Genomic DNA, 26,001 nt, shown 5'->3' with positions numbered 1-26,001 from the left:
TTATGATGAGTACTAACTGTTTGTTTCCCTTAGCAGAACATGGTGAATACCAACCAGCTAGCTGAGATGATGGCCACTATGGCCCAAGCGGTGACCGCACAGGCAAATGATAGTGCTATGAGGCGTGCTGCTGAGGAAGCACGTGGCCAGCATCAACGTCAGAGAGAGATAACTCTCGACCAAAACAAAGGCCTCAATGACTTCAGGAGGCAAGATCCACCCAAGTTCTCGGGTGGTACTGACCCAGACAAAGCGGATCTCTGGATCCAGGAAATCGAGAAGATTTTCGGCGTTCTGCAGACAGTTGAGGGTGCCAAGGTGGGCATGGCAACCTATCTGCTGCTCGGAGATGCTGAGTACTGGTGGAAGGGCACCAGGGGAATCATGGAGGCCAACCATGAAGAGATTAACTGGAACTTGTTCCGAACTGCATTCTTGGAGAAATACTTTCCAACAAGTGCTCGGGATGAGCGGGAGTCACAATTTCTAACCCTCCGTCAGGGAGGTATGTCGGTGCCGGAATTTGCTTCGAAGCTGGAATCCTTGGCGAAGCATTTCCAATTCTTTCATGACCACGTGAACGAGCGCTACATGTGCAAGCGCTTCGTTAATGGACTGAGGCCGGATATTGAGGACTCAGTGAGGCCACTGGGAATCATGCGATTCCAATCATTGGTGGAGAAAGCCACGGAAGTGGAACTGATGAAGCAGGGAGCTGACTTGCTTCAAGTGTGGGAAGCCGGGGCACTTTGCTCGTGCTTGTCCCGACACGAGACCCCAATGCTTCAACTGTAACAAATTGGGGCACACTGCTGCTCAGTGCAGGGCACCAAAGGCGGAGCCAACCGTCAACACTGCTCAAGGAAAGCGTCCTGCTGCAAAGGCGAGAGTCTACACCATGGATGGTGAAGATGCTGAGGGGGTCGATGGACTGATTAGAGGCGACTGCGAGATTGACGGTAACCTTCTATCCGCACTTTTTGATTCCGGTGCAACGCATTCATTTATCTCTAGAGACAGATTAAGACTTCCTATTACTGCTTTGAGCTTCGATCTGATAGTTGCTACTCCTGCCAAGACTCTACTTGCTAATTCAGCATGCATGTATTGTCCGATAACATACAACAATAGGATCTACCATGCTAACCTAGTATGCCTAACTCTTAAGAACCTAGATGTTATCCTAGGAATGGATTGGTTGTCCCGCTATCATTGTCTTTTGGACTGCAACCGAAAGAGAGTGGTATTTCCTGATTCGGATCTTTCCGAGTATCTATCCGCCAATCACATCAGCGTCGCTTTGAACGAGGGATCTCAGGAGTATTCTGTTTTGCTGAGCTTGGAGAGCATAGGGAACCCGGAAGTTGGCAGTATCCTAGTGGTGAGAGACTTTCCGGATGTTTTTCCTGGCGATGTACCTGGGTTGCCGCCTGTACGCGACATTGAGTTTGCTATAGACATCGTACCGGGAACAGGGCCGATTTCGATTGCACCATATCGTATGGCACCTGCGGAGCTAGTGGAATTGAAGTCCCAACTAGAAGATCTTTTGTCGAAAGGATTTATTCGACCAAGTGTTTCACCTTGGGGAGCGCCAGTCTTATTGGTGAAGAAGAAGGACGGGAGATCGAGACTAAGTGTCGACTACCAGCAATTGAACAAAGTAACTGTCAAGAATAGGTATTCGTTACCTAGAATTGATGATTTGATGGATCAACTGCGAGGAGCCGCAATATTCTCGAAGATTGACCTGAAGTCGGGTTATCATCAAATCAGAGTTAAGACCGAGGATATCCAGAAGACTGCATTAAGAACCCGTTATGGACACTATGAGTACTTAGTGATGCCATTTGGGGTGACAAATGCACTGGCAACCCTAGGTTGTGGAACATGCAACCCTAGGAATGATATCTCTAGTTATAAGCCTAAGTGGCTATTATTATTTGTACCTATTGGGTTTATTATCTACATAGTTCTTTAGAGTTGACCCTCGCGTCTTCTGTGTGTGTTTTGGCGGACAACGCCTTTTGTCAGATGTCCATTGCGGACTGGTTCACAATGGTCCACCCTTCGGGGGGGATTAGGTACGAGATGATCGATCAGGACGACCCCGGGTCGTGGGCGGTTGACCCCGCGAGCCATCGAGCGACGTATTCGGGGCGTATCATGGAGGACCACGTAGATAGTGGAGGACTCCTGAGGTCAGGAGTGTTGAGGAGATGCTCTGTCAGCTTCAACTTGCCACCGGGCGTTTACTGCGGACCAGGACTTGGAGGACCACCACCACCACCGTTGTCTTCAGACGAGGAGGATCCCTCAGAGGAGGAGCCAGTGGGAGTGCCTTCGGCAGAGTCTAGTGCACCCAGCGTAGCGGTCATTGATGATCAGGGTTCGGGCCCTAAGCCCGTGAGTCCAGCATCGGAGCGCACTGCGGTTGCGAGGGGAGGACGGATAGGGTTGGTAGACTTAGTTGTTCTGGATTCTGATTCAGACGACGATCATGCTAGCACATAGTTTTGAGTGTTGGTATGAGCTCCTCGAGTTAGGATTAGTGTAGGAGTAGAGTCTTAGCTCTGAACATCATTTGTTTTCTTTGGGAACAGGGTAGTTTCCCGCCTATAGCTTTTTGTGTGGTTTCCTTATGGGAATCACAGAGAGTTGGTTGGACTTAGGAGGTCTTATTTTCAGACCATTGGGTCAACTTATTCTCAGTTTTGAGGGATGGTGTTGCGGACACTTACCTTTTCAGTTGGTTTGTACATATTGCCGACGGGCGCTACTCTTCTATTACCCGTCACTGGAGGTTCACTCGTGACGAGGTTGCTACTTACAACGGGGGCTGTTTATATATTGTATATTAGTTATATTGCTTTTCGCATTTGGGTTTTATTTAATTCAGTCTTGTCTTAGTTATTATAAAAAAAAAATATTCACGTTTTTCCGCATTAAGTTTACTTTTGGTTACTAAAGTGACGCCACCGAAATCGGGGTGTTACAAAGGCAACTCACTAAAATCAATGAGTGTTACAACTGCACTTTGCTACCTGCTAAGTGACTAACAGTACACTGATTTTCTCACTAGTATCCTCTTAAGAAGCTGATCTACCGATCCTCCTAAGACTAGCTAAACACTGAATAAACCTTGATTCAGTCCTCTTAAGATCCGACCAACCTTGGTCTCTTAATGAACTTTACAATGTAGTGTAAAAGGTTTCGGGTTTACAATGAGTGCTTCTAAAAAGCTAATAGTAAACTCAGATGTTTAAGAACAGTGAAGAAATAATGCTAAGAGATTGGTTCGTATGAGTTGAATAATTTCAGCAAAGTTTCTTAGTCTCTTTCTTCTTTCTTCAGCCTTTATATACTCCAAGACTTGTGATGTAGCCGTTGCTAGGGTTTTATCCGTTGGAGTGGCAATCTTGTAAAATCAGACTGCTGAAGGTATGAAAAACGGTAGAAAGGGGGGGGGTTTGAATAACGTTTTCAGAACAAAACTTCCACCTTAAAGATTTTGACAAATCTTTCGAGAACTTAAGTGCTAAAGATAAGAGATAGAAAAGCACACAAGGATTTTATCCTGGTTCACTTGATAAATCACTCAAGCTACTCCAGTCCACCCGTTAAGGTGATTTCTTCCTTCTTAGAATGAAGGCAATCCACTAATCAGGTAAGAGTTACAACTGCACTTGAAACCTACAAGTGACTAACAATTACACTGACTTAGCTCACACTAAGATTCACTCTCTTAGTCTTCTCTAGGATCCGATCAACCTTGATCTCCTAAAGGAACTAAACAAACTGTTTATCAAAGAATTGTTTACAAGAGATTTGCTTCTAAAAAGCTAATTGTAAACTCAATGAATTTCAGATGAAAGAAAGCTTAGAATATTTTGAATATGTCTTGCGTGTGTGTATTTCTTTTTCTAGCCACTTCTTTCAATCTTCAGCCTCTATATATACTCCAAGGATTAGGGTTGAGCGTTGCATGGGAAATGCTACCGTTGGAGGGCAGTTCTGGAAAATCCAGCTTCTGCTGTGGCTGAGAACGTTAGGTAGGTCGTCAGGAAGATACACTTGCTTTTGTACTTGGATAGCGACTTGACCTTTTAACCTAGGAGACTTCTGATCAGGGGAATACTTCATATTGGAACTTGTGAAGCCGGTTGATCAGAGTCAGAGGGAAAGCAAAGATCCTCTGACCATTGTATCTTCTGATTCTGAACTCAGAGGGAAGAACATGGCCTTCAGAGTTTCTTGCTTCTGGACTTCAGAGTTTCCACTATTCAGCTTCTGGATCTTCAGAGTTTTCTACACCATCAGAACATCTGAACCTTCAGTGTTTCTTGGTTATCAGAACTTCTGGATCTTCAGAGCTTCTAGCGACTGAGTCCACAACAGAGTTTGTATAGCTTCAGAACTTCTGAAGCTTTTCCACTGTTCATACTGAACATGGTGAATGCGAAAGCGTTGCTTGGGTTACCCTTTATACACAGTGCTTCTGATTTGTGTGAGATTGAGTTGAGGTCAGAGCCTGTAAATAGCACACTCAGAAAAACACGTTAGAGTACCACAATTGTTCATATCAAAAGGTTAACTTGTAATCATCAAAACATAGAGTTGTACTACTAGATCAAAACTTGATCTTACAATCTCCCCCTTTTTGATGATGACAAAACTAAGATTTTTGATGAACAATTCTTAAACATTAAACTGAATTCACTCAGAGTTTAGAGATATAGAATAAGACTTATCCTGATGTGAATAGTTTATCTTGCTCATTCTGAATTCAAGTCACTGCTTGATTCTGAGCTTAGCTCCCCCTGAATCTAATACTTGATGAAAACGTTAGTAAAGTCTAGATTCTGAGCTAAAAAATATAAGAGTTCAGAGTGAAAAGCTTATGACATAGATGAAAAACGAATAATCAGAGCGCATAAGTGATCAGAGTCAGGGACAAGGTATCAGAGTCTTGGGTATCAGAGTCAACTTAGAATCACTTCAGAAGAAGTGAAATGTATTCCTTGTATTTGCCCAGTGACACATCTATGGTCATGAAGGTGGAACTCTTAAAATCTCCAAAAGAAAAATAAGTCACACTAACACATCTTACAAATCAAAAACTGGGTTTACTCCCCCTTTTTGTCATAAGCAAAAAGCTTGGGGTGTGAAAAACTTAGCTTGAAGTACAAGGTACTCCCCCTTAGAGAAGGTCTAAGTTTAAAAGAAAATGAAAACGATGTAAGAATCAGAGTTAGGCGAAAATAAATAGAAGAGTTAATGCAAGGGATGAACGTTTACCACCGGTCAAGTGAGTAAATAGAAGGGTCAGTTACCAAGAACTTAACCTCGAGAAACTGTAAGAGCATTAACTTTCAGAGAGAAAGTGAAGCCTATAAAAAGCGTTGGAGAGAAAGGTAAGCTTCACACCTCGAATAATTTTCAGTAAGAAAAAATGGCATCATACAACGTAGCACTAGAAGAGCTGAGGAAGAAGGCCTTTGAAGAGGACTTGTTCCTGAACATCAGGCATCTAGAGGGTGCAACTACCATCGCGGAGCTGACACGGACACTGCTGGAAGAGGACCTGCGTCCAGAGTTGGAGAGAGACCTGAAGGAATTTCTTGCCTTCGTGGAGGAGGTGCAAGAACTCAGCCGGCTTGAACTCAAGCTGCTGGAAGAGAAAGAGAGTTTGGAAGAGAAGCTCAAGACTTCAGAAGAGATTCTGGAGAGGGATGAGCTAAAGATCAGGCTCAGCAACATCCAGCATGTACTGGAGCGTCTGGAGAAGGATAGGTCAGAGCAGCGCCAGGAGTGCAGAAGAATGAGGAGAGATCCTCCATTCTACATTATATGATGGAAAGAAATATGATGTAAACACAAAACAATTATGAATAAAACGAGTTTAGCAAACATATGTGACATAAGTATATAGTTATGCATATATAATCACAAACGAACAAAAGAGAATAAATAAATAAAAAGAAACAGAGTTTAACAAAGGAAAACAAAGGTAACGAAAAAGAAGAAAAAGAAGAGATCCTAAAACTAAGGTTTGTCAGTGCGTCGCAGAAGTTCCATCATCATGTGCTTCATCTCAATCAGCATGGATTCATGAGTGTCAAGACGTTGTTCCATGATGTCGAGTCTGGATGAGCTTGTCTGAGTAGAACTGGAAGGAACATTCTGAGCAGCTTGAGGATCTGGAATGGAAGCAGAAGCAGCAGGAGTAAACACAACTGGTGCAAGTGCTTGGCATCTAAGAGCTTCAGCCACAGCTTCAAGTCGCTCTGCCTCAAGTCTGGCTTGTGCAGCTTGAGCTGCTGCTTGACGTGCAGCTTCTTCTGCTTGTTCTTTCTTTCTCTTGGCTTCTTCAATAGCTTCAAGAAGCTTATTTCTCTGTTCTAGTTCATGAAGAGCCACCCTTCTAGCAAACTTTTGCTTTGCAGCCTCAATGCTCTGACTGCCCTCTGCATGCAGGAGCTGCATCATAATCCGAACTTGAGCCACTAGCCAAGTGCTCAGATTGTTCCACTCATCAGCCACATTTTCAGCATTCTCACTGAGATCAGTCTGACCGTGCACATTGCGGAGCCTCAAGGAGGCTTCATGATAGAAGATATTGATGCACTCAGAGAGAGATGTGGGTTGAAGGTGAGTATAGGGAATTATGGAGAGGTTGGGTGCAGGAGAGGCTGGGTGATTGCTGCTATGAGCTTCAGAGGCACCTTGTGGAGAACCAATGTTAATCATGGGAGCATTGGGTTCAGAGGTTCCAAGGTGAAGGTCTGAAGTTTCAACCAGAGGGTGAGGTGATCTAACCGAGGATTGGTTAGACACTGATTGTTCGGGTTCAGGGTCTGGTTGAATGGGCTCTTGTTGGTCAGGGACAGGGTGAGCTTGTTGAACTAAGGGGTCTGCCTCTTGGATAGGATTGGCCAAGATAGGTTCATCTGGGTCAACTAGACGTTCAGGTCTAGGGCCAGGATATCTCCTAGGGCTTGGACAGGTAAGGTAATACTCTTCCAAGGCAGACACCTTCTCTTTTCTAACCTCCATGAATTTTCTAATTGATTCAGAGTTATTGGAGGGAGAAGAATCAACAACATTGATTGGGAAGGATACAGGTGTAAAGGCTGTTGAAGAGTCTGTATCCGTGGTTCTGGCAGCAGGACGTGCTGATGCTCTGGGAGCAGAGTGATCAGACGTTCTGGGTTGTGGTTCTGTTTGGTTGGGCTCTGGTTGGTCATGGATGATGGGTTCAGAAGATAATGGGTCGTACGGAATGGTAAGGAGAGAGGTTGGATCTTCTGACCTAGAGGTTGGGTTCTGAAGCAAATTCCAGAGAGGTGCTTCGGTAGGAGAAGGTTGAAAGAAGGAGGATCGTGGGGAATGTGGTGGAGAGGTGGTTTGTGCGGCTGGTTGGGATTCAGGAATAGGAGTGAGGGGATTTGAGGAGTGTTGAAGCAAGGCAGAAATAGGAAGTGCATCAAATAAATTCAAATCATCATCAGAAGCAAGTGCAGGCTTACTTGAATGTGCTGATGATCGAGTCACTCTGGCAGGAGGTTCAGTCCTTCTGACCACTGCAGCAGCTGGTTCCACCCGAGTAGGCTTCACCACGATTCTGCCCTTCTTCTGCTTCTTCTTTGGAGGACCATCCTCACTATCACTATCATCACCATCATCAGGCTTTCTCTTTGTCTTCTTGACCAGAGGGACATCAGATTCTTCAGAGGATTCTTCCAGAACCATCTTCCTCTGAGCTTTCTTCTTGGGAGGAGAAGGAAACTCTGGAGCTGGCGGCAGTCTGCTGAAGAAATCATCAAGATCAATCTCGAATCCTTGAGCCCTGAGGTCTTCAACATAGCATCTGATGGCTTCAGGATTGTCTGCTTGAGTCCACAGTGGGTAGTCATTCAGAGGCATCCTTCTTCCTCTGATCTCAAAAGATGTGTCTTCATGAGCAGGAGCAATCTTCTTCTGGACCAAACCCATCTTCTTCAGAGAGTTGGCAGTGAAGACATCGCTGACAATTGTGCTCAAGTCCTCTGTGCAACCAGCATTGATCAGGTCTTGAATGAGGCCACTCTCAATGAAGAGATCAGACAACAGTCTCCCAAAGGGGATATACTTGATTGCTGACTTGATTGAGGCAGTAGTCCTAGACTTCCGGATACACTCCTTCAAGTAGGAGAACAGGAAGTAGGGAAGGCAGATCTTCCTCTTGTCTTGAATGAAAAACAGCATCGCCTTCTGGTTGAAGTTGATGTAATCTGGGGAACTGCCCTTCGGTCTCTGATTGATGCAGTTGAGCAGGATCTTGTGCCAGATCCTGAGTTTGGGGTGAAGGTCCATCACCTTGTAACTTGTCTTGCCCGGTTTGAAAGTGGTGTACAGGGCCTGGTTGGTTTTGTCTTTGGTGCTGGGTTTCAGCTTCGACTCAGTGAATTGGAATCGAAACCCATAAGCAGTGTCTGCACCTAGCAGATTCACGAATGACTTCTCCGTGATGATGATCTTCCTGCCAAGAATATGAGATACCACTTGAGTATCATCGCAGTCGGCGTGCTTCCAGAATTCCTTGACCAACTTCTCATACACCGGTCCTCGAAGTCGGTTGAAGTAGTTTCCCCAACCTTGAGCTTGGACTTCAGGACGAAGATCAAACCCATTTGCAGCCAGGTTGTCGAGGTCGAATCTCCATTCTGCCAGGACTTGGAGTTCCTCAGGAGCAAATACGCAGTGAACGGCACAGCCCCGTTCTGCAATTGGAACAATCTGCTCTTGAACTTGAACTTGTTCTTGTGCCGGGTTCTCAGAGCCCCTTTGACCCGTTGCCAAACCAACTACCATGTGAGGGAACTGAGGTGCATCTGCAGTAGATCTTCTGGTTTGTCTCACCATTTTGAAGAGGTTGAAGGTTTGAGGTAGAAGATGAAGTTTGAAGGATGAAGAGAGATCGAGAGAGAAATCAAGAAAGAGGCGGTTTTGAAAAGCAGAGAGTGCGAGAGTGAGAACCGGAAGTGAACGAGAACGTGTGTGTATAGTGGGTTTTATCAAATAACCGTTGTTGATTCAAAAAGCACTTTAAGATCAACGGTTGAAAATTAAAGATAGATAGTAACAGTAAAATACACAATCACACACAGGAGATAAGCATATCTACACGCAATCATAACAGACTGTCACACGGGCACAAGGAATTATGCATCAGAAATTCTGACACACGTGTTGTTGTCTCAGCTTCAGAGTCAGTACCAGTGGGCACACACACTCTGATTGAGTTACCTTCTGGACTAGACATCTTCTGATCAAGAAGTATCATAGTCAGAGGTTCTGATCCATCTTCACTCTGGACAAAAGTCCATGTTTAGATTTTTCAGAATAAAATTAAATCTATCCTCTGCTAAGGGCTTTGTAAAGATATCTGCCCATTGATGGTCAGTATCAACAAACTTCAGAAGAAGTACGCCCTTCTGTACATAATCTCTAATAAAGTGATACTTTACCTCAATGTGCTTTGCCCTTGAATGCAAGATAGGATTCTTACTCAATGAGATTGCAGCAGTGTTATCACAATAGATTGGGATATTGCTCTCAAGGATCTGATAATCCTCCAGCTGATGTTTCATCCAGAGCATCTGAGTGCTGCATATTGCTGCTGAGATATATTCTGCCTCTGCAGTTGATAGTGCAATGGTTGATTGCCTCTTGCTTGCCCATGAGACTAGATTGCTTCCCAGAAATTGACAATTTCCAGAAGTACTTTTTCTCTCTGTTCTATCTCCAGCATAATCAGCATCACAATAACCTGAAAGCTTATACTCTGATGTTTTCTTATACATCAAGCCATGGTTAGTGGTGCCTTTCAGATACCTTAGGATCCTCTTAACAGCAGTTAAGTGGGTTTCCCTTGGATCTGATTGGAAACGAGCACATAAGTGAACACTAAATAATATGTCTGGCCTAGATGCAGTTAAGTATAGAAGTGAACCTATCATTCCACGATAGAGTTTCTGACATACTTTACCACTTTTATCTTCTTTCTCCAAAATGCATGTAGGATGCATTGGAGTCTTGGCCACTGTAGATTCCAGCATATTGAACTTCTTCAGAAGTTCTTTAGTGTACTTGCTCTGATGGATATATGTTCCTTCTGGTGTTTGATCAACTTGTATTCCCAGAAAGTACTTTAATTCTCCCATCATACTCATCTCAAATTCAGCCTGCATCATCTCAGAAAATTCTTTGCATAGAGATTGATTAGCAGAACCAAATATAATATCATCAACATAAATTTGCACAATTAAGATATCATCTTTATAAGTCTTGCAAAAAAGAGTTGTATCTACTTTACCCCTTACAAACTCATTCTCCAGAAGGAATGAGCTAAGTCTCTCATACCATGCTCTGGGAGCTTGCTTCAGACCGTAGAGTGATTTCTTCAATTTGAACACATGGTCTGGTTTCTTTTCATCTTCAAAACCTGGGGGTTGATGAACATAGACTTCCTCTGAGATATAACCATTTAGGAAGGCACTCTTTACGTCCATCTGATGTAGAACTATGTTGTGATTTACTGAGAAGGAGATCAACAGTCTAATTGCCTCCAGTCTTGCTACCGGAGCAAATGTTTCAGTGTAGTCTATTCCTTCCTGCTGGCTGTAGCCTTGAGCAACTAGCCTTGCCTTGTTTCTAACTACTTCTCCTTTCTCATTTAGCTTGTTTCTGAATACCCATTTCGTTCCAATAACATGAACATTCTCAGGCTTCTTCACTAAGCTCCAAACATCGTTCTTGGAAAATTGATTCAATTCTTCTTCCATGGCCAGAATCCAATCCTTGTCCTGAAGAGCTTCATCTATGGACTTGGGTTCAATTAAGGACACCAATCCTTTCAGACTCAGCAAGGTCTCTTCAGAGGGTCTGAAGGCAGATCTGGTTCTGACTGGTTCATCTTTGTTGCCCAGAATCAATTCCTAAGGGTGAGCTGCAGTGATTCTGCTCTTCTTCAGAGTTTGTGAGTTAGAGGGACCAGCTTCTACCTCTGGTTCATCTTCCTCTGGCTCAACTTCCTCTGGAGCTTTGCCTTTGTCAGAAACATTAATGCTTAAATCTGCAAACTTTTCAACTAGCTTTGACTGGTCAGAGTCAAGCTTATCATCAAATCTAACATGAATAGATTCTTCAATAGTCTTGGCATCAGTATTATAAAATCTAAAACCTTTAGATCTATCAGAATAACCAAGTAATAGACACTTAGAAGACTTAGCATCAAATTTATGCAATCTATCCTTAGTATTGAGAACATAACAAACACAGCCAAAAGGATGAAAATAAGAAATGTTGGGTTTTATGTTCTTCCACAATTCATAAGGAGTCTTATTCAGAATTGGTCTCACAGAGATTCTGTTCTGAATGTAACATGCTGTATTTACTGCCTCTGCCCAAAAGTGCTTAGCCATGCCAGTTTCTTGGAGCATGGTTCTAGCCATCTCCTGAAGAGTTCTGTTCTTCCTCTCAACAACACCATTTTGTTGAGGAGTTCTGGGACAAGAGAAATCATGTGCAATTCCATAGGAATCAAACAGACTCTCAAACTTGTCATTCTCAAACTCTCCACCATGGTCACTTCTGACACGCACAATCCTACAAGCCTTCTCGTTTTGCACTTGAGCAATGAAGGTAGAGAACACAGCATGAGACTCATCCTTGCGGGTTAGAAACTTTACCCATGTCCAGCGGCTATAGTCATCAACGATAACCATCCCATATCTCTTGCCACCTATAGACTCAGTTTTCACTGGTCCAAACAGGTCGATATGCAGAAGTTCTAACGGCCTTGAGGTTGAGACAACATTCTTTGCCTTGAAAGGGACTTTTGTGAATTTGCCTTTCTGACATGCTTCACAAAGAGCGTCTGAAGCGAACTTCAGATTGGGTAAGCCCCTGACAAGATTTAGCTTGCTCAGCTGAGAAATCTTTCTCATACTGGCATGCCCTAACCGTCTATGCCATACCCACTGCTCTTCATCAACAGACAGAAGGCACTTCACATTCTGAGCCTCCAACTCAGATAATCTGATCTTATAAATGTTGTTCTTCCTCTTGCTGTTAAACAGAACAGAGCCATCGATCTGACTTACAGCCCGGCAGGACTTTTGATTGAATATAACATCATAACCCTTGTCAGCTAATTGACTTATAGACAATAAGTTATGTGTTAAGCCGTCTACCAATAAAACATTATCAATGCATGGACTACTATCTACACAAATAGTACCAGTACCAACAATTTTACCCTTTTCATTTCCTCCGAAGCCAACTTCGCCTCCAGGCTTAAGTTTCAGCTCTCGGAACATACGCTTTTCTCCCGTCATGTGACGCGAGCATCCACTGTCCAGATACCATGATTGGTGTTTCAGTGGAGCTATCAAGGATATCTGCAACATAGATAATCTTGTCCTTAGGTACCCACTTTCTGGGTCCTCTTTTGTTAGTTACCCCAGAGGTTCTGATCACCTTGGGTGTCTCAACATAATATTTTAAAGGAATATTTGCATGATATTTAGTCATAGAGAAAGATCCCTTTTTAAGAGGGTTTTTAGCAATTTTAGCAGGTACAGGATCAGGCAATATGGTACCAGAGGGAACAAAGCATTCATACAAGGATTTAGCTTTAGACACAGAAGGCTCATTTCTAATTGGTTTAGAATAGCCAATGCCATGCATTCCATTTCTGCTTACGCCATAGATCATTGAAGCCATTAAGCTTCTATCCACGCTTTTAGCTAGGAATCTTTGAAAAGACTTTTCATACTTAGATTCATTTCTACAATCAGAGGCATCACAGGCAACAATTTCTTCTAACTTAGCAATCTGGTTCTTAAGCACAGAGTTAGAATTTACCAAAGCATGATTTTCATTTTTCAAATCAGAAATAATTTTCTCATGTTCAGAAGGAGTCTTGGAGACAGCAGATAAGTTCTTTTTCAACTTTTTATGCTTAGACAATAAAGAGTTATACTTATCCATGATATCAGACAAAGCATGTTTCAGTTCAGAGGTAGAGAAAGAAGCAAATACCTCATTTTCATCGTCTGAGTTAGGATCTCCTTCTGATTCTGAGTCAGAGTCAACAGCTTCCTTTGACTCTGCTTCCTTGTCTTTGACAATTGCCATGAGTCCTTGGACTTCACCATCAGAGTCAACATCCTCTGACTCTGATTCATCAAATGTCACCATCAGACTCTTCTTCGTCTTGAAGTGCTTCTTTGGCTTCTTGTCTTTCTTCAACTTTGGACAATCACTTTTGTAGTGCCCAGATTCTTTGCACTCAAAACATGTGACTTCCTTGATTGAAGACTTCTTCTGGCCTGAGGACTCATACTTTCCTTTTGCCTTTCCAGAGCCTTTGAACTTGCTCTGCCTGTGCTTCCAGATGCGGTTGAGTCTCTTGGAGATCAGAGTCAGCTCATCTTCATCAGAATCTTCTGATGCTTCTTCAGATTCTTCTTCTTCAGCTTGAAGAGCCTTTGACTTCTCAACCTTAGCCTTTTCAGATTTGGATTTCAAGGCTATGGATTTTTTCCTCAGATCTTGCATCTCTGAGCGTTTCAGCTCATGGCATTTCAAAATGCTGATGAGTTCTTCTAAACTCATATTCTCAACGTCTCTCGTGAGCTCTATTGAAGTCACCAAAGGCATCCAACTTTCAGGAAGACACCTGATGACCCTTATGACATGATCTTTTGTTGTGTAGCTCTTGTTGAGAGGTCGTATGCCAGCTACAAGCAATTGAAATCTGGAGAACATTTCTTCAATGGACTCATTTGGCTCCATGATGAAGGATTCATACTTTTGGATCAAAGACAATGCCTTTGATTCTTTGACTTTCTTGTTTCCTTCATGAGACATCTTCAGAGATTCAAAAATGCCTTTAGCAAACTCACGATCTGTAATCTTCTGGTACTCCTCATAGGAAATAGCACTTAGAAGAATTGCTCTTGCTTTGTGATGTTGTGAGTACAGCTTCTTTTGATCTGCAGTCATCTCTGACCTTGGGATCTTCTTGCCATCTGCATCAACTGGACGCCCATAGCCATCCACAATAATATCCCAGAGATCTGCATCGAAACCCAGAAAGAAACTTTCCAGTCTATCTTTCCAATATTCGAACCTTTGACCATCGAACATAGGAGGCTTTGCGTTGTAACCATCTCTTTGAGTTTCACTGGTGGTGGCAGCCATTGTTTTTCACACCGGCCCGGATCACTGAACACTGTTAGGTGTGGTAATCAGAACTTGCGCTCTGATACCAATTGAAGGTATGAAAAACGGTAGAAAGGGGGGGGGGTTTGAATAACGTTTTCAGAACAAAACTTCCACCTTAAAGATTTTGACAAATCTTTCGAGAACTTAAGTGCTAAAGATAAGAGATAGAAAAGCACACAAGGATTTTATCCTGGTTCACTTGATAAATCACTCAAGCTACTCCAGTCCACCCGTTAAGGTGATTTCTTCCTTCTTAGAATGAAGGCAATCCACTATTCAGGTAAGAGTTACAACTGCACTTGAAACCTACAAGTGACTAACAATTACACTGACTTAGCTCACACTAAGATTCACTCTCTTAGTCTTCTCTAGGATCCGATCAACCTTGATCTCCTAAAGGAACTAAACAAACTGTTTATCAAAGAATTGTTTACAAGAGATTTGCTTCTAAAAAGCTAATTGTAAACTCAATGAATTTCAGATGAAAGAAAGCTTAGAATATTTTGTATATGTCTTGCGCGTGTGTATTTCTTTTTCTAGCCACTTCTTTCAATCTTCAGCCTCTATATATACTCCAAGGATTAGGGTTGAGCGTTGCATGGGAAATGCTACCGTTGGGGGGCAGTTCTGGAAAATCCAGCTTCTGCTGTGGCTGAGAACGTTAGGTAGGTCGTCAGGAAGGTACACTTGCTTTTGTACTTGGATAGCGACTTGACCTTTTAACCTAGGAGACTTCTGATCAGGGGAATACTTCATATTGGAACTTGTGAAGCCGGTTGATCAGAGTCAGAGGGAAAGCACAGATCCTCTGACCATTGTATCTTCTGATTCTGAACTCAGAGGGAAGAACATGGCCTTCAGAGTTTCTTGCTTCTGGACTTCAGAGTTTCCACTATTCAGCTTCTGGATCTTCAGAGTTTTCTACACCATCAGAACATCTGAACCTTCAGTGTTTCTTGGTTATCAGAACTTCTGGATCTTCAGAGCTTCTAGCGACTGAGTCCACATCAGAGTTTGTATAGCTTCAGAACTTCTGAAGCTTTTCCACTGTTCATACTGAACATGGTGAATGCGAAAGCGTTGCTTGGGTTACCCTTTATACACAGTGCTTCTGATTTGTGTGAGATTGAGTTGAGGTCAGAGCCTGTAAATAGCACACTCAGAAAAACACGTTAGAGTACCACAATTGTTCATATCAAAAGGTTAACTTGTAATCATCAAAACATAGAGTTGTACTACTAGATCAAAACTTGATCTTACAACTGCAAGGCTGCACGAGGTAGGTGGTGGACAGACTGAGACTTGTACGATGTTGTACTATGATAGCGACCTGTCCTTTCACCAGTTGACTTGAGATCTGAAGGCTTCAGATGAACGTTGGTGAAGCTTCTGATCATCGTCAGATTAAAGCTTGGATTCTTCTGACCTTGCAACTTCTGCTTCTGAACAAGTTCCTCAGAACTTCTGAACGTCAGAGCTAGAATAGCTTGGTTCTTCAGAACCAACTTCTTGCAGGTCTTCAGAACTTGAGTCTTCTGCTTCTGGACCGTTCCACTGGAACATCTGGTCTTCAGAACTTCTGACTCTGGTTCTTCAGAACCTCTTGAGAGCTTGTATCTTCAGAACTTCTGAAGGATTTGCCACTGTTCTGAACGAACATGGTAAGCTTTAGAGCTCTCTTTTTAATATCCCTTGGTTCTTCTTCTTCTGAATAAGTAGGCTTGGATTAGATTCAGAACCTGTTTGTCACAACTAAAAAAGACAAACGTTAAGGTACCACAATTGTTCATCATCACAAACCTTAATTGTAATCATCAAAATATAGAGATGCAACCACTGATCAAAACTTGATCTTACACTTTTGTTCTTATAACAATTTGGCGCGTTTTCACGCCTTCAAAAACAATTACCACAAACATTTTCATGGGCATTGGTTCAAAGTTTTTGATAATCCAGACTTTGCACAACTGACAACCTACACCGATTGCTCCTATAAATTTCCCTTTTATTGGACCGAAAAACCCCAAACCGCCATAAAAATTGTGGACGGGATGCCTACTCCTGACCAAGTCCATGCCGCTGAGTTCTTGGAAACTTTAGATCAAGGCCGCCGCCAAAGGCAAACTGGATGAGTACTTATGCAGCGGCGAGTGCTTCACTTTTGCTCTGTGCTTTACTATTGATTCTGTAACACCCCGATTTCGGTGGCGTCACTTTAGTAACTCAAAAATAAAATAAAGCGGAAAAGCAGGTTTTTTTTTTTGTTTTGTTTAAATAAAAAGACTTGTCGAAATAAGGTCTCAACCCAATCGCAATTAACAGCGATTAATATACAAAATAAGCACAGCCCTTGCTGCAACTAAAAACATCGTCACGAGTGTCCTCAAGTGACGGAAAGTAATATTAAGTAATCGAAAGTAGTGCCCGCGGGCAAATAAGTGCGACTCATAGTCAGAGTCACAAGCTTTATAACTACAGTCCTCCAAGAAAATAAATTAGCCCCAAACGGCCTCCAAAAGACTTCCTACGCCCGACAAACTCCCTGTGATCCTCATGGAAGAGAATCACACAAAAAGCTAATAGTCGGGAACCTACCCTGCCCCAAAATACAACTGATGAATCAGAGCTATGACCATGACAACCAAAATCAGTAACTCTAACCACCCATATCCTACACCACTATCTTCGACCCTCATCTGATCTTCCATGAAGTCCGGGTCCACGTCGAAGGCTCAGTAGTAGTCATTTCGCTCCGGGTCCTCCCCGAACGACGAACCTTCTTGAATCATCTGTTGAACGTCTGGCAGCAGGCCGACCGCCCAAACACAAACATACAAACAAAGCCACGGCGCTAGGGTCAACTCACGGAATATAGTAGATAATACAAACAGCATGTGAAGAATAAGGGGGTATGTATATATATATGTTGTATATATATATTTATATGTTCTGTATTGCCTACCCTAAGGTATATACTTAGCATGTTATCAAGGCTCTAATAACAATTCAATGAATAATATCTCAACAATACAATAAGCATTATCTCAACAATTCCATATTGGGCGCATGTATGCATGCAATGTCAATTCAAACGTTGATCCCAAAAATAGGCATGTCAAGTCGATCCAACCCATTGGGTCGAACACAAGGACTCGCACACGCAGTAAATGACAACGCCAAGTCGGTTCTCTCATTAGAGTCGAACATACGGACGTTGCGCGCTATTAATGACTATCGCCGAATCGATCCAATCCCTCGGATTGAATATAAGGATCCGCGCGTGTCGAAATATTATCGCTGAATCGGTCCAATCCCTCGGATTGAACTCACGGACTCACGCGAGTTTATATGGCGATGGCTGAATCGATCCAATCCATCGGATTGAATATAAGGATTCACGCGTGCCCGAGTGACTACCGCCGAATCGATCCAATCCCTCGGATTGAATATAAGGATTCACGCGTGTCAAACGATTATTGCCGAATCGGTCCAACCCGTCGGGTTGAACATAAGGATTCGCGCCCGTTAAGCCGAAGATAATGTCGATTATGCGACAAAATGAATTAATCAAAAGAAGAAAGAATGAACTTGGAACTCATAGTTCCCGGCTAAACTTTAGATAGCCAAACAATAAACTGCTCATCGAGCGAAGAGTACCGAAATACTTGGAAACTTATAATTTCCGGCTAAACTTTAGATAGCCAAACAATAAACTGCTCATCGAGCAAAAGAGTATCAACATACTCGGAAACTTGTAAGTTTCTTCTAAACTTGGACTCGGCGACCCTTCTCATCTTTCAAACTAATATTCAAGCTCCAAGCTCTTATCTAAGGTTGTTACCATTATTCAATGGTTTTAGAGATTGATTAATGTCTTATGAGTTTTCCTTGAGAAAATAGGTTTCTTTTAATCTTATAATACTTCCTATAAGTTTCAGGGATCCCATAATCCCAAACAATTCCTTGAGAAGGTCTCGATCCATTAAAACATAACAAGGTCCGAACTTCGTTCGTCCTTTCGAACTCTCTCAAAAATCTCATAAAATTCGGCATGACTTGCCCGTTATCCTCACTCATCAGTATCACAGATATAAGTGGAATAGCATAACTAAATCAGCGCAATCAGTAAGCATAAACAGCATATTCCAACACATCCTAGATTAACCAGCAAACGGCCGAAGCCTCTCAGAAAACATTTTTCCATAAAGCGATAAACAATATCCAAGCAATATTCAATATCAACACAATAACCCAGTCGAATTGATCGACGCCTACAAGGAAATAGCTAGTAAGTAAGTTGCCCTAACCTCGAGTTGTTCTAGTCTCGCGGTGCAGGTCTTGCTCACAAGCTTGTTCAGTCAAGCCCAAGGTTTCCACAAACGAACCTTAGAGCAAACAAAGCAGAAATCAATCAAATTAAGTCGACATAATCGAAACAATACTAACTAGAGTTAGACAAAGCTCAAGAAACTTCAGAGTACAACACTTAGGCACGAATGAAAGGGCTTTCCCCGAATGGATGAGTTTTGACTCGATTCAAGTTTTGTGCAAAAACACTTTATTCGCTAAAACGTGCATAACTCGAGCTACAGAACTCGGAATGACACGAAACCGGCGCCAAAATTTCGACAATTGAAAGAGCTACGCAATGGCTCAGGTCATAGAGACCCAAAAATTATTTTTGGACACGGTACCCAAGCAAATAGGTTTCGGCCACTATGGAAAATAGGGTTTTCGAACTTTTTCTTCGATCTAAATCAATTCCTAGGTATTCTTAGGCGACATCTAGGCCAGGGAAACTCTCAGAAAAATTATCGGGTTAAAAACTGTCGCAGGGGTATTTTGGTCAATATTTTTAGCTCAGAATTTCAAAACTGAATTTTCGAAAAACAAATTGGATGGGAATGTCAACAACGACGTTTATGACGACTAATCCTACTAGCACTAAGCTCAATCGTCAGTTTTAAGCGTAAAGAACGAAACTTTGCCCAGAAATGGGTATTTGATGCAAAAATTGATTCCGGCGGCATTTCGTCGACATCTGACAAAATCTAATCCGCAGAACACGCTCAGAAGCATGCAGGGAATAAGTTTAGACACTGAAATCAGCTTATTTGAACAGTTTTACAAAAAGCTCAAAACTTTGAGCACAGAAAGACATAGAAGAAGTCGACAGATCTGACGATCAGAAGTGAGAGATAGTAACTATACCTCGATGTCTTCGATTAGCAACGAACGGTGAAGCAATCGGGCAAGAAACGGAGAAAATCACTTCTCCTCTTTCTCTCCTCCAAGCTCTCGGCCACTCCCTCTCCAAATGGCAATTTTTTGTTTTTTTTTTTTCATTTTTCATACTATATATAGGAAATGGAAAACGCGGAAAAATGAAAATTTCGCGATTCCGATTTTTCCTACTGATTCCAACGTATTTTAGACACAATATTCTTCCCGCTGAATCTTCTAATTCTTCAAAGAAATATCAGTATGATTTTTGGTTTTCGAGGCTTGTTTTTAATGCTTACCGGCATTAAAAATGCACTTTATGCACTTTATGATATTGACCTCGGATGCAGAAACTTCCTTCTGAAGAAAGATTTGGAACGTCGATTAGAGTGAGCGTTCGCCGATGAAATCTTTATTTGAAGCCCCGAGTAGAAAAGTCTCCATCGTCCGTCGATTTTAGGGTTTCTGAACTATCAGGGATTCCGTTTCGGCAAACTTCCGAGTATCGGAATCAGACGTTCGTACATCCTAGAGTTTCGTATCGAAACGCTCGTTTTGGAAAGGAATAAGAGAAAGTCTTATTTTCCTCTAGAAGATTTTTGGAAAATTTCCTATAGTGTTCCAAAGCTGGAAGTTTGTTGGAAATTATATTCCTATAGTGTTCCAAAGCTGGAACATAGTTTTGTTTCCTAAAGTTCTTGTCCTAGGTTTTAAATGCGAATATTAGTCGTGCTATAACTCTTATCGACTTTGATACAATCTTTAGCTTTTCTTGAACTTTCTCCTTCACAAATTCATTCCATCCATTTACCCCTTGTTCAGGTTTTCCCTTCACGTTACATCAAATTAATCGTGAAAAGAAATTTTATTCGGTTTATTCCAACTCAAAAACTTGGGTCTCACAGATTCTTATCTCAATGCTTGCTAATTTGCTCGCTTGTATTTGTAGTGGGCGGAACCTCCCTTTCACTGGAAGCCATGGATGCTTTTCGCAAGCGGCAGCGCGCCCGCGAGAAAGAGCAGAAACTTTGAAAACAGGCTGAATCTGGCACCCGCCGGAGGCCAAAGATTGAAGGAAAAAAGAAAGAGACTGAAACTAAGGACAATGTTCCCTCCTCTGAACCGAAGCGCAAAAGGGAGGCGTCTGCAGACCCTCATGCTCCTCCTCTTAAGAAATTTTTGGATGGAGCTCAGAAAAAACCCATGGAGACCCCAAAGGCGACACCTGGAACCTCCACTCAAGCGTCCGTCAAATCACTGGTGTGCAACACCTGGCGCGACCTCCTGAAAGATTTTGAGGACCTGACCATTGAGAAGGCCTCTTCCCCTTGGGACTGTCGCCTGGAGACCCGGAAGTTTGTAGCCGCCAACCTTTCCTTGGACCAGCTTGACCATTCCATTTGGCGTCTAGGGATGGGCGAGACCAGCGAGGCTTTAGCCAATTATGGTTTGAAAATTGCCTCTCTCGCCACTTCTTTGGCTCAAGTCTATAAGTCCCAAGATGCGGGGCGGGAACGGCTGGAATCGGATGTTGTCCGGTTGAAGGCTTCTGTTGAGAAAGCAAAGTCCGAGGATGCCGCCGCAAAAAAGGCTCAGACAAATGCTGAGGAGAGAAATCTTCTTCTTGAGAAACGCGCTTCCGACTTGCAGAACGAGGTGGAAAGCACACAATCTGCCCTGGAAGGGACCCTGAAGAAGAAAGAAGAAGAGATCTCTGATTTGGCGTCCCGCCACCGACTGGAGATAAAGGGCTTTCAAAGTGAGCTCGCCAAGCTCAAGGCGGAGAACGAGCTTCTGACTGGGCAAGCCATAGAGAAATATGAGGAAGGCTTCAAATATGCTAAGCGTCAACTTCGGTCTTTGGCTCCAGAATTTAACTTGAAGGCCTTGGGAGCTTATAAGAGGTTCGTTGATGGTGAATGGGTCGAGTCAGATGATTCAGAATCTGATGAATCTGAGAGCGAGATGGATGAAGAGCTAGCCGCTTCAGATCCCATCGACAACCCGCCACTCAACAATTCTGCGGAAGCCATGGAAGAAAAGGCACTTGAAGAAACCTCCTCTCCTATTACTGAACTCGGAATTGGTGACGACTCGATTCCTCACGACGAGCAGTCTCCAGTAGTTCAAGATGCCAACGGGGATGAACCCGCCGATTAAATTCTTTGATTAGTCTTGTTGTGTTGTAACCCTGACAATTTATATTCTCTTCGTTTACTTTTTTTGCATCCCTTGCGTGTTCACAATTTCTGGACAATTATTCAACTGCGTTTGCACGCCTTAGTTAATTTTAGTATAAATCCTTTGTGCTTTGCTGAAATCATGAGTTTTCAATTCTTAACAAAATACATGATTGAAATTATACCTTTACGATAAATAACAAAGAATTAAAATTGAGAACATTTTGGGATGCAAAAGACTGTCCTTAACCGTTGGCACATGCTTTGCCTTTCGTTGAGATTCTTTTATTGGCATCTCGTGTAGTCCCACGGCTCTTTTAAGCGCGAACTAGGTGGGCACTATCCAACGATGTAGTCGGCGTGTCCGACCCAGGTTTTGGCGATGTAATCAACCAAGTCACATGAAGCAGCTCCTAGCGCGCTAAATCGGGCGGCCTCTATCCAACATGTAGCTGGCGGGACCAACCCGGGTTAACTGTGTGGCCACTATCCAACATGTAGTTGGCGGGTCCAACCCAGGTTCGGCATGCAACGTGCCCTGCACGAAATCGTCCTTAACGACGTAGTCTCATAAACTCAGCCTTACTAGCCATGGAGTATTATACTTGCACTTTAAATATCAATTTGTAAAATCATCCAGCTGGACTTGCCATTTAAGCTATTCTTCTGATATTAAAGTCGTTACATCCTCATTCAAACAAAAATAGCAAAAACAAAAACTACGGGGAGACTACTGCTTGTGGTTTGGACGCCTCGTTAAAAACTCCCTTGAAAGGAAGGAAATAGAGTACGCCGCTTATTAACACCCCTCATTGCTCGTGATTAGCTATAGTAAAACCGGAGATTGGCGGCATTCCAAGAATGCGGAATGCGTCGCCCCTCCAAAGTTTCCAAGTGATAAGCTCCCTTGCCAACCTTTCTTAGCACTCTGAAAGGTCCCTCCCAATTCGGGGATAGCTTGTTGTCTTCAGGCGATTTCGTCTTTCGTCGCAGCACCAAGTCCCCCTCTTCAATTTGTCGCGGGACCACCTTCGCATTGTACCTCCTGGCAGCTCGCTGCTTCACAACCGCCTCTCTTAAATGGGCCTCTTCACGAACTTCAGGCAGAAGGTCCAGACTCGCCATCAAATTAGCTTCATTTTCCTCTTCATTGAAGATTGCGATGCGCCATGTATTTTTACTTAGCTCTACTGGAATCATGACATCCTCTCCATAGACCAATCTGTAAGGTGTCTCGCCAGTAGCTGACTGGGGTGTTGTATTGTAAGACCATAGATCGACTGGCAACTCGTCAATCCACGTTCCCTTAGATTCGCCACACCTCTTACGAAGCCCTTTCAATATTACTTTGTTCGCGGATTCCACCTGACCATTTGTCTGGGGATGCTCCACCGACGAGTGTAAGACCCAAGATTTTAAGCTTAGAATAAGTGGAAGAGATTTCCATTAACGATTAGGCTTGATGTAATGTGAAGGGAAACCTGAACGAAAGTTTATTAAATGAAATATATTTATGAAGGAGAAAGTTCAGGAAAAGTTCAAGGATTGCATTATGATCGATAAAAGTTATAGCACGAACGTTTTACGCTTAAACCTAGGTCAGAAACCCTAGTATATAGCTAATTTTCACTTTTAGGCACGACGGAAGTTAATTCCAAAAATCTTCAGAGAAATGTTAGAACTTCTCTTTTTCCATATATCACAACCGTTTCGAGGCGAAACTCTAGGATCTACGCACGTCCGATTCCAATCATCGGAAGTTTGCCGAAACCGAAACCCTGGTATTTCAAAACCCTAGAATTTCTCGACAATGAAGACTTTTTCTATTCAGAGCTTCAAATGAATATTCCACACGCGTACACCCATTTCTCTTGATGATTTCAATCTTTCTTCCGAAGGAAGTTTTCTATTCCGACATTCGATGCAAAAAGCAACTTATCGGGTAAAATAGTTTTACACCGACTATGCATTTGTTGCCAAAAATATAAGGAGACCTCATTTTAGTTTTGGAATTCTTTCGCCAAAACATATCTTAGAATTCATGAAGAATGACGCCGGAAAAATCAGATTCGCGAAACTTTCATTTTCCCGCGATTTGCCATCTTCTATATATAGCAAGCAAGTGAGAAGAAATCACAAAACTCCACCATTTTCTACCCACCAAGGCCGCGAGTTTGAGAGGAGAGGAGGAGAAGAAGATTTTGTTCAATCCTTGCTTGATCGTTGATCCGTTAGTTGCTGCTTCAAGGTTTCGAGGTATAGTCGCTAATCCTTACCTCCGATCGCTTTTTCCATAGCTTTTCTGTAGAGTTTTCTGAGCGGATAGTTTTTGGGTTTTTGCAAAACTATCCTGAATCTTTCATTTCTGATTCTAAACCTCTTCTATATGTGCCCAAGATCACTTCTGCCGGATTAGATTTTCCGTTATGTCGCCGGAATTCCGCCGGAATCAATTTTAGCCTTAAATACCCATTTTTGGAGTTTTTGAGGTAAAGCTTCAACCTTTAGGCTAAAAACTATCGCCTTAGCTTAGTGTTAGTAGGATTAGTTGTCATAAACGTCGTTAGTAACGTCCCTGCAAAATTTGGTTTTTGGGATTTCAGTTTTGAAATTTCTAAGTTAAAAATCATGACCAAAATACCCCTGCGACAGTTTTTGATCCGATAATTTTTCCGAGTTCAGAATACCCTTAGTTACGGCTAATGAAAGCATAGGAACCAAGTTTGATCGAAGAAAAATCGAGCCCCACAATTGTGAAAAGTGGCCAAGCCCTATAGGGGAGGAGGGGGAAAATTCCTTTTCCGAAAACTTGTCCTTTCGTGCTAGATTATCGTACCTCGGAGTATGAACTACTTCGTGTAAGCTTAGTGAGCATTGATAGCTTAGTTTCCGATAGATTTTGATAGAATTCTGTGGTTTTACTTTAAAGGTTCTTTTGAAGAATTTCCTGAAGATCAAGGAGCTCATTGTGAAGGAACGTTTGAGGAGAACGCTGGAATAACTAGAGGTAAGGGCAACTTACCTTACTAGCTAATGCTTTAGGTGTCAACGCATTCGACTTGATTTACTGTTTATGCACTTGTTTGTGTATGATTGGGAAAATGTTTTCTGAGGCTTCGGCTGACAATGTAGATGATTCATCTACTGACTGTTTTTGAGATTGAATTATATGCTATGTGCTATGTGGGTAATCTAGGATGTGTGGTGCATGCCTTATATGCTAAGTGCTATGTGGTTATTGCTTATTATGTGGATATATGACATGTTGATTGATGGTGCTGAGTTATTTATGCTTTAGCAATGAAATCTGAGTTTCTGAATAGTGAGAATAGCGGGCAGGTCATGCCGATTTTATTTTGAGAGTTTTGAGAAAGTTCGATAGGACGAATGAGATTCGGGCCTTGTTATGGTGTTTATGGATCGAGACATTCTCTGGAGTCATTTGGGGATTTGGAGATCCCGAGAACTGATAGGATTTGCGATAAGACTAAAAGGATACTATTTTGTAAAGAAAACTCATAAGACATTAAACAACGTCTAAATCTTTAAATAATGATAATAGACTCGTTCGGGGAAGCTTGGGATGCAAATCTTAGTTTTTGGAAAACGAGAAGTGTCGTCGGATCCAAGTGTTGAGGAAGTTGAGAGGTTTTGAGTATGTTGATACTCTTGTGCTCTGGGAGCAGTTGTGTTGTTGGGCTATCTGAGAGATAAGCCGGGAAACGGGTAGTTTCCGAGCATGTTGATGCTCTTTGCTCGTTGAGCAGTGTTGACCATCGGATAGAGATGAGTCGGATGACTTGGAGATCATCATGAGATACCGTTTATGCCTTCGGGTACAGTTTATGCCTTCGGGTACAGTTTATACCTTCGGGTACAGTTTATACCTTCGGGTACCGTTTATGCCTTCAGGTACAGTTTATACCTTCGGGTACCGTTTATGCCTTCGGGTACAGTTTATACCTTCGGGTACCGTTTATGCCTTCGGGTACAGTTTATGCCTTCGGGTACAGTTTATACCTTCGGGTACAGTTTATACCTTCGGGTACCGTTTATGCCTTCGGGTACAGTTTATGCCTTCGGGTACAGTTTATACCTTCGGGTACAGTTTATACCTTCGGGTACAGTTTATACCTTCGGGTACCGTTTATGCCTTCGGGTACAGTTTATGCCTTCGGGTACAGTTTATACCTTCGGGTACAGTTTATACCTTCGGGTACCGTTTATGCCTTCGGGTACAGTTTATGCCTTCGGGTACAGTTTATACCTTCGGGTACAGTTTATACCTTCGGGTACAGTTTATACCTTCGGGTAATTCGGACAT

The 26,001-nt window shown here is 42.6% G+C and overlaps 1 protein-coding gene across 1 annotated transcript in view; it reads left to right on the top strand.

The window, feature by feature from the left end:
• The window catches only part of LOC130735981 (probable metal-nicotianamine transporter YSL7), a 107,251-nt gene that overhangs the window by 63,863 nt on the left and 17,387 nt on the right, over positions 1-26,001 (top strand). The window contains exons 9-10 of the mRNA XM_057587845.1: positions 1,757-1,777; positions 11,030-11,050. Coding sequence (XP_057443828.1) covers positions 1,757-1,777; positions 11,030-11,050 — 42 coding nt within the window. The remainder of the gene's footprint in view (positions 1-1,756; positions 1,778-11,029; positions 11,051-26,001) is intronic.

The sequence above is a fragment of the Lotus japonicus genome, chromosome 2 (assembly GCF_012489685.1).
Source record: "Lotus japonicus ecotype B-129 chromosome 2, LjGifu_v1.2".
In the NCBI taxonomy this organism is placed as follows: Eukaryota; Viridiplantae; Streptophyta; class Magnoliopsida; order Fabales; family Fabaceae; genus Lotus; species Lotus japonicus.
Note: the sequence above shows the minus strand (reverse complement) of the source record. Positions and strands in the feature narration are given on the sequence as shown.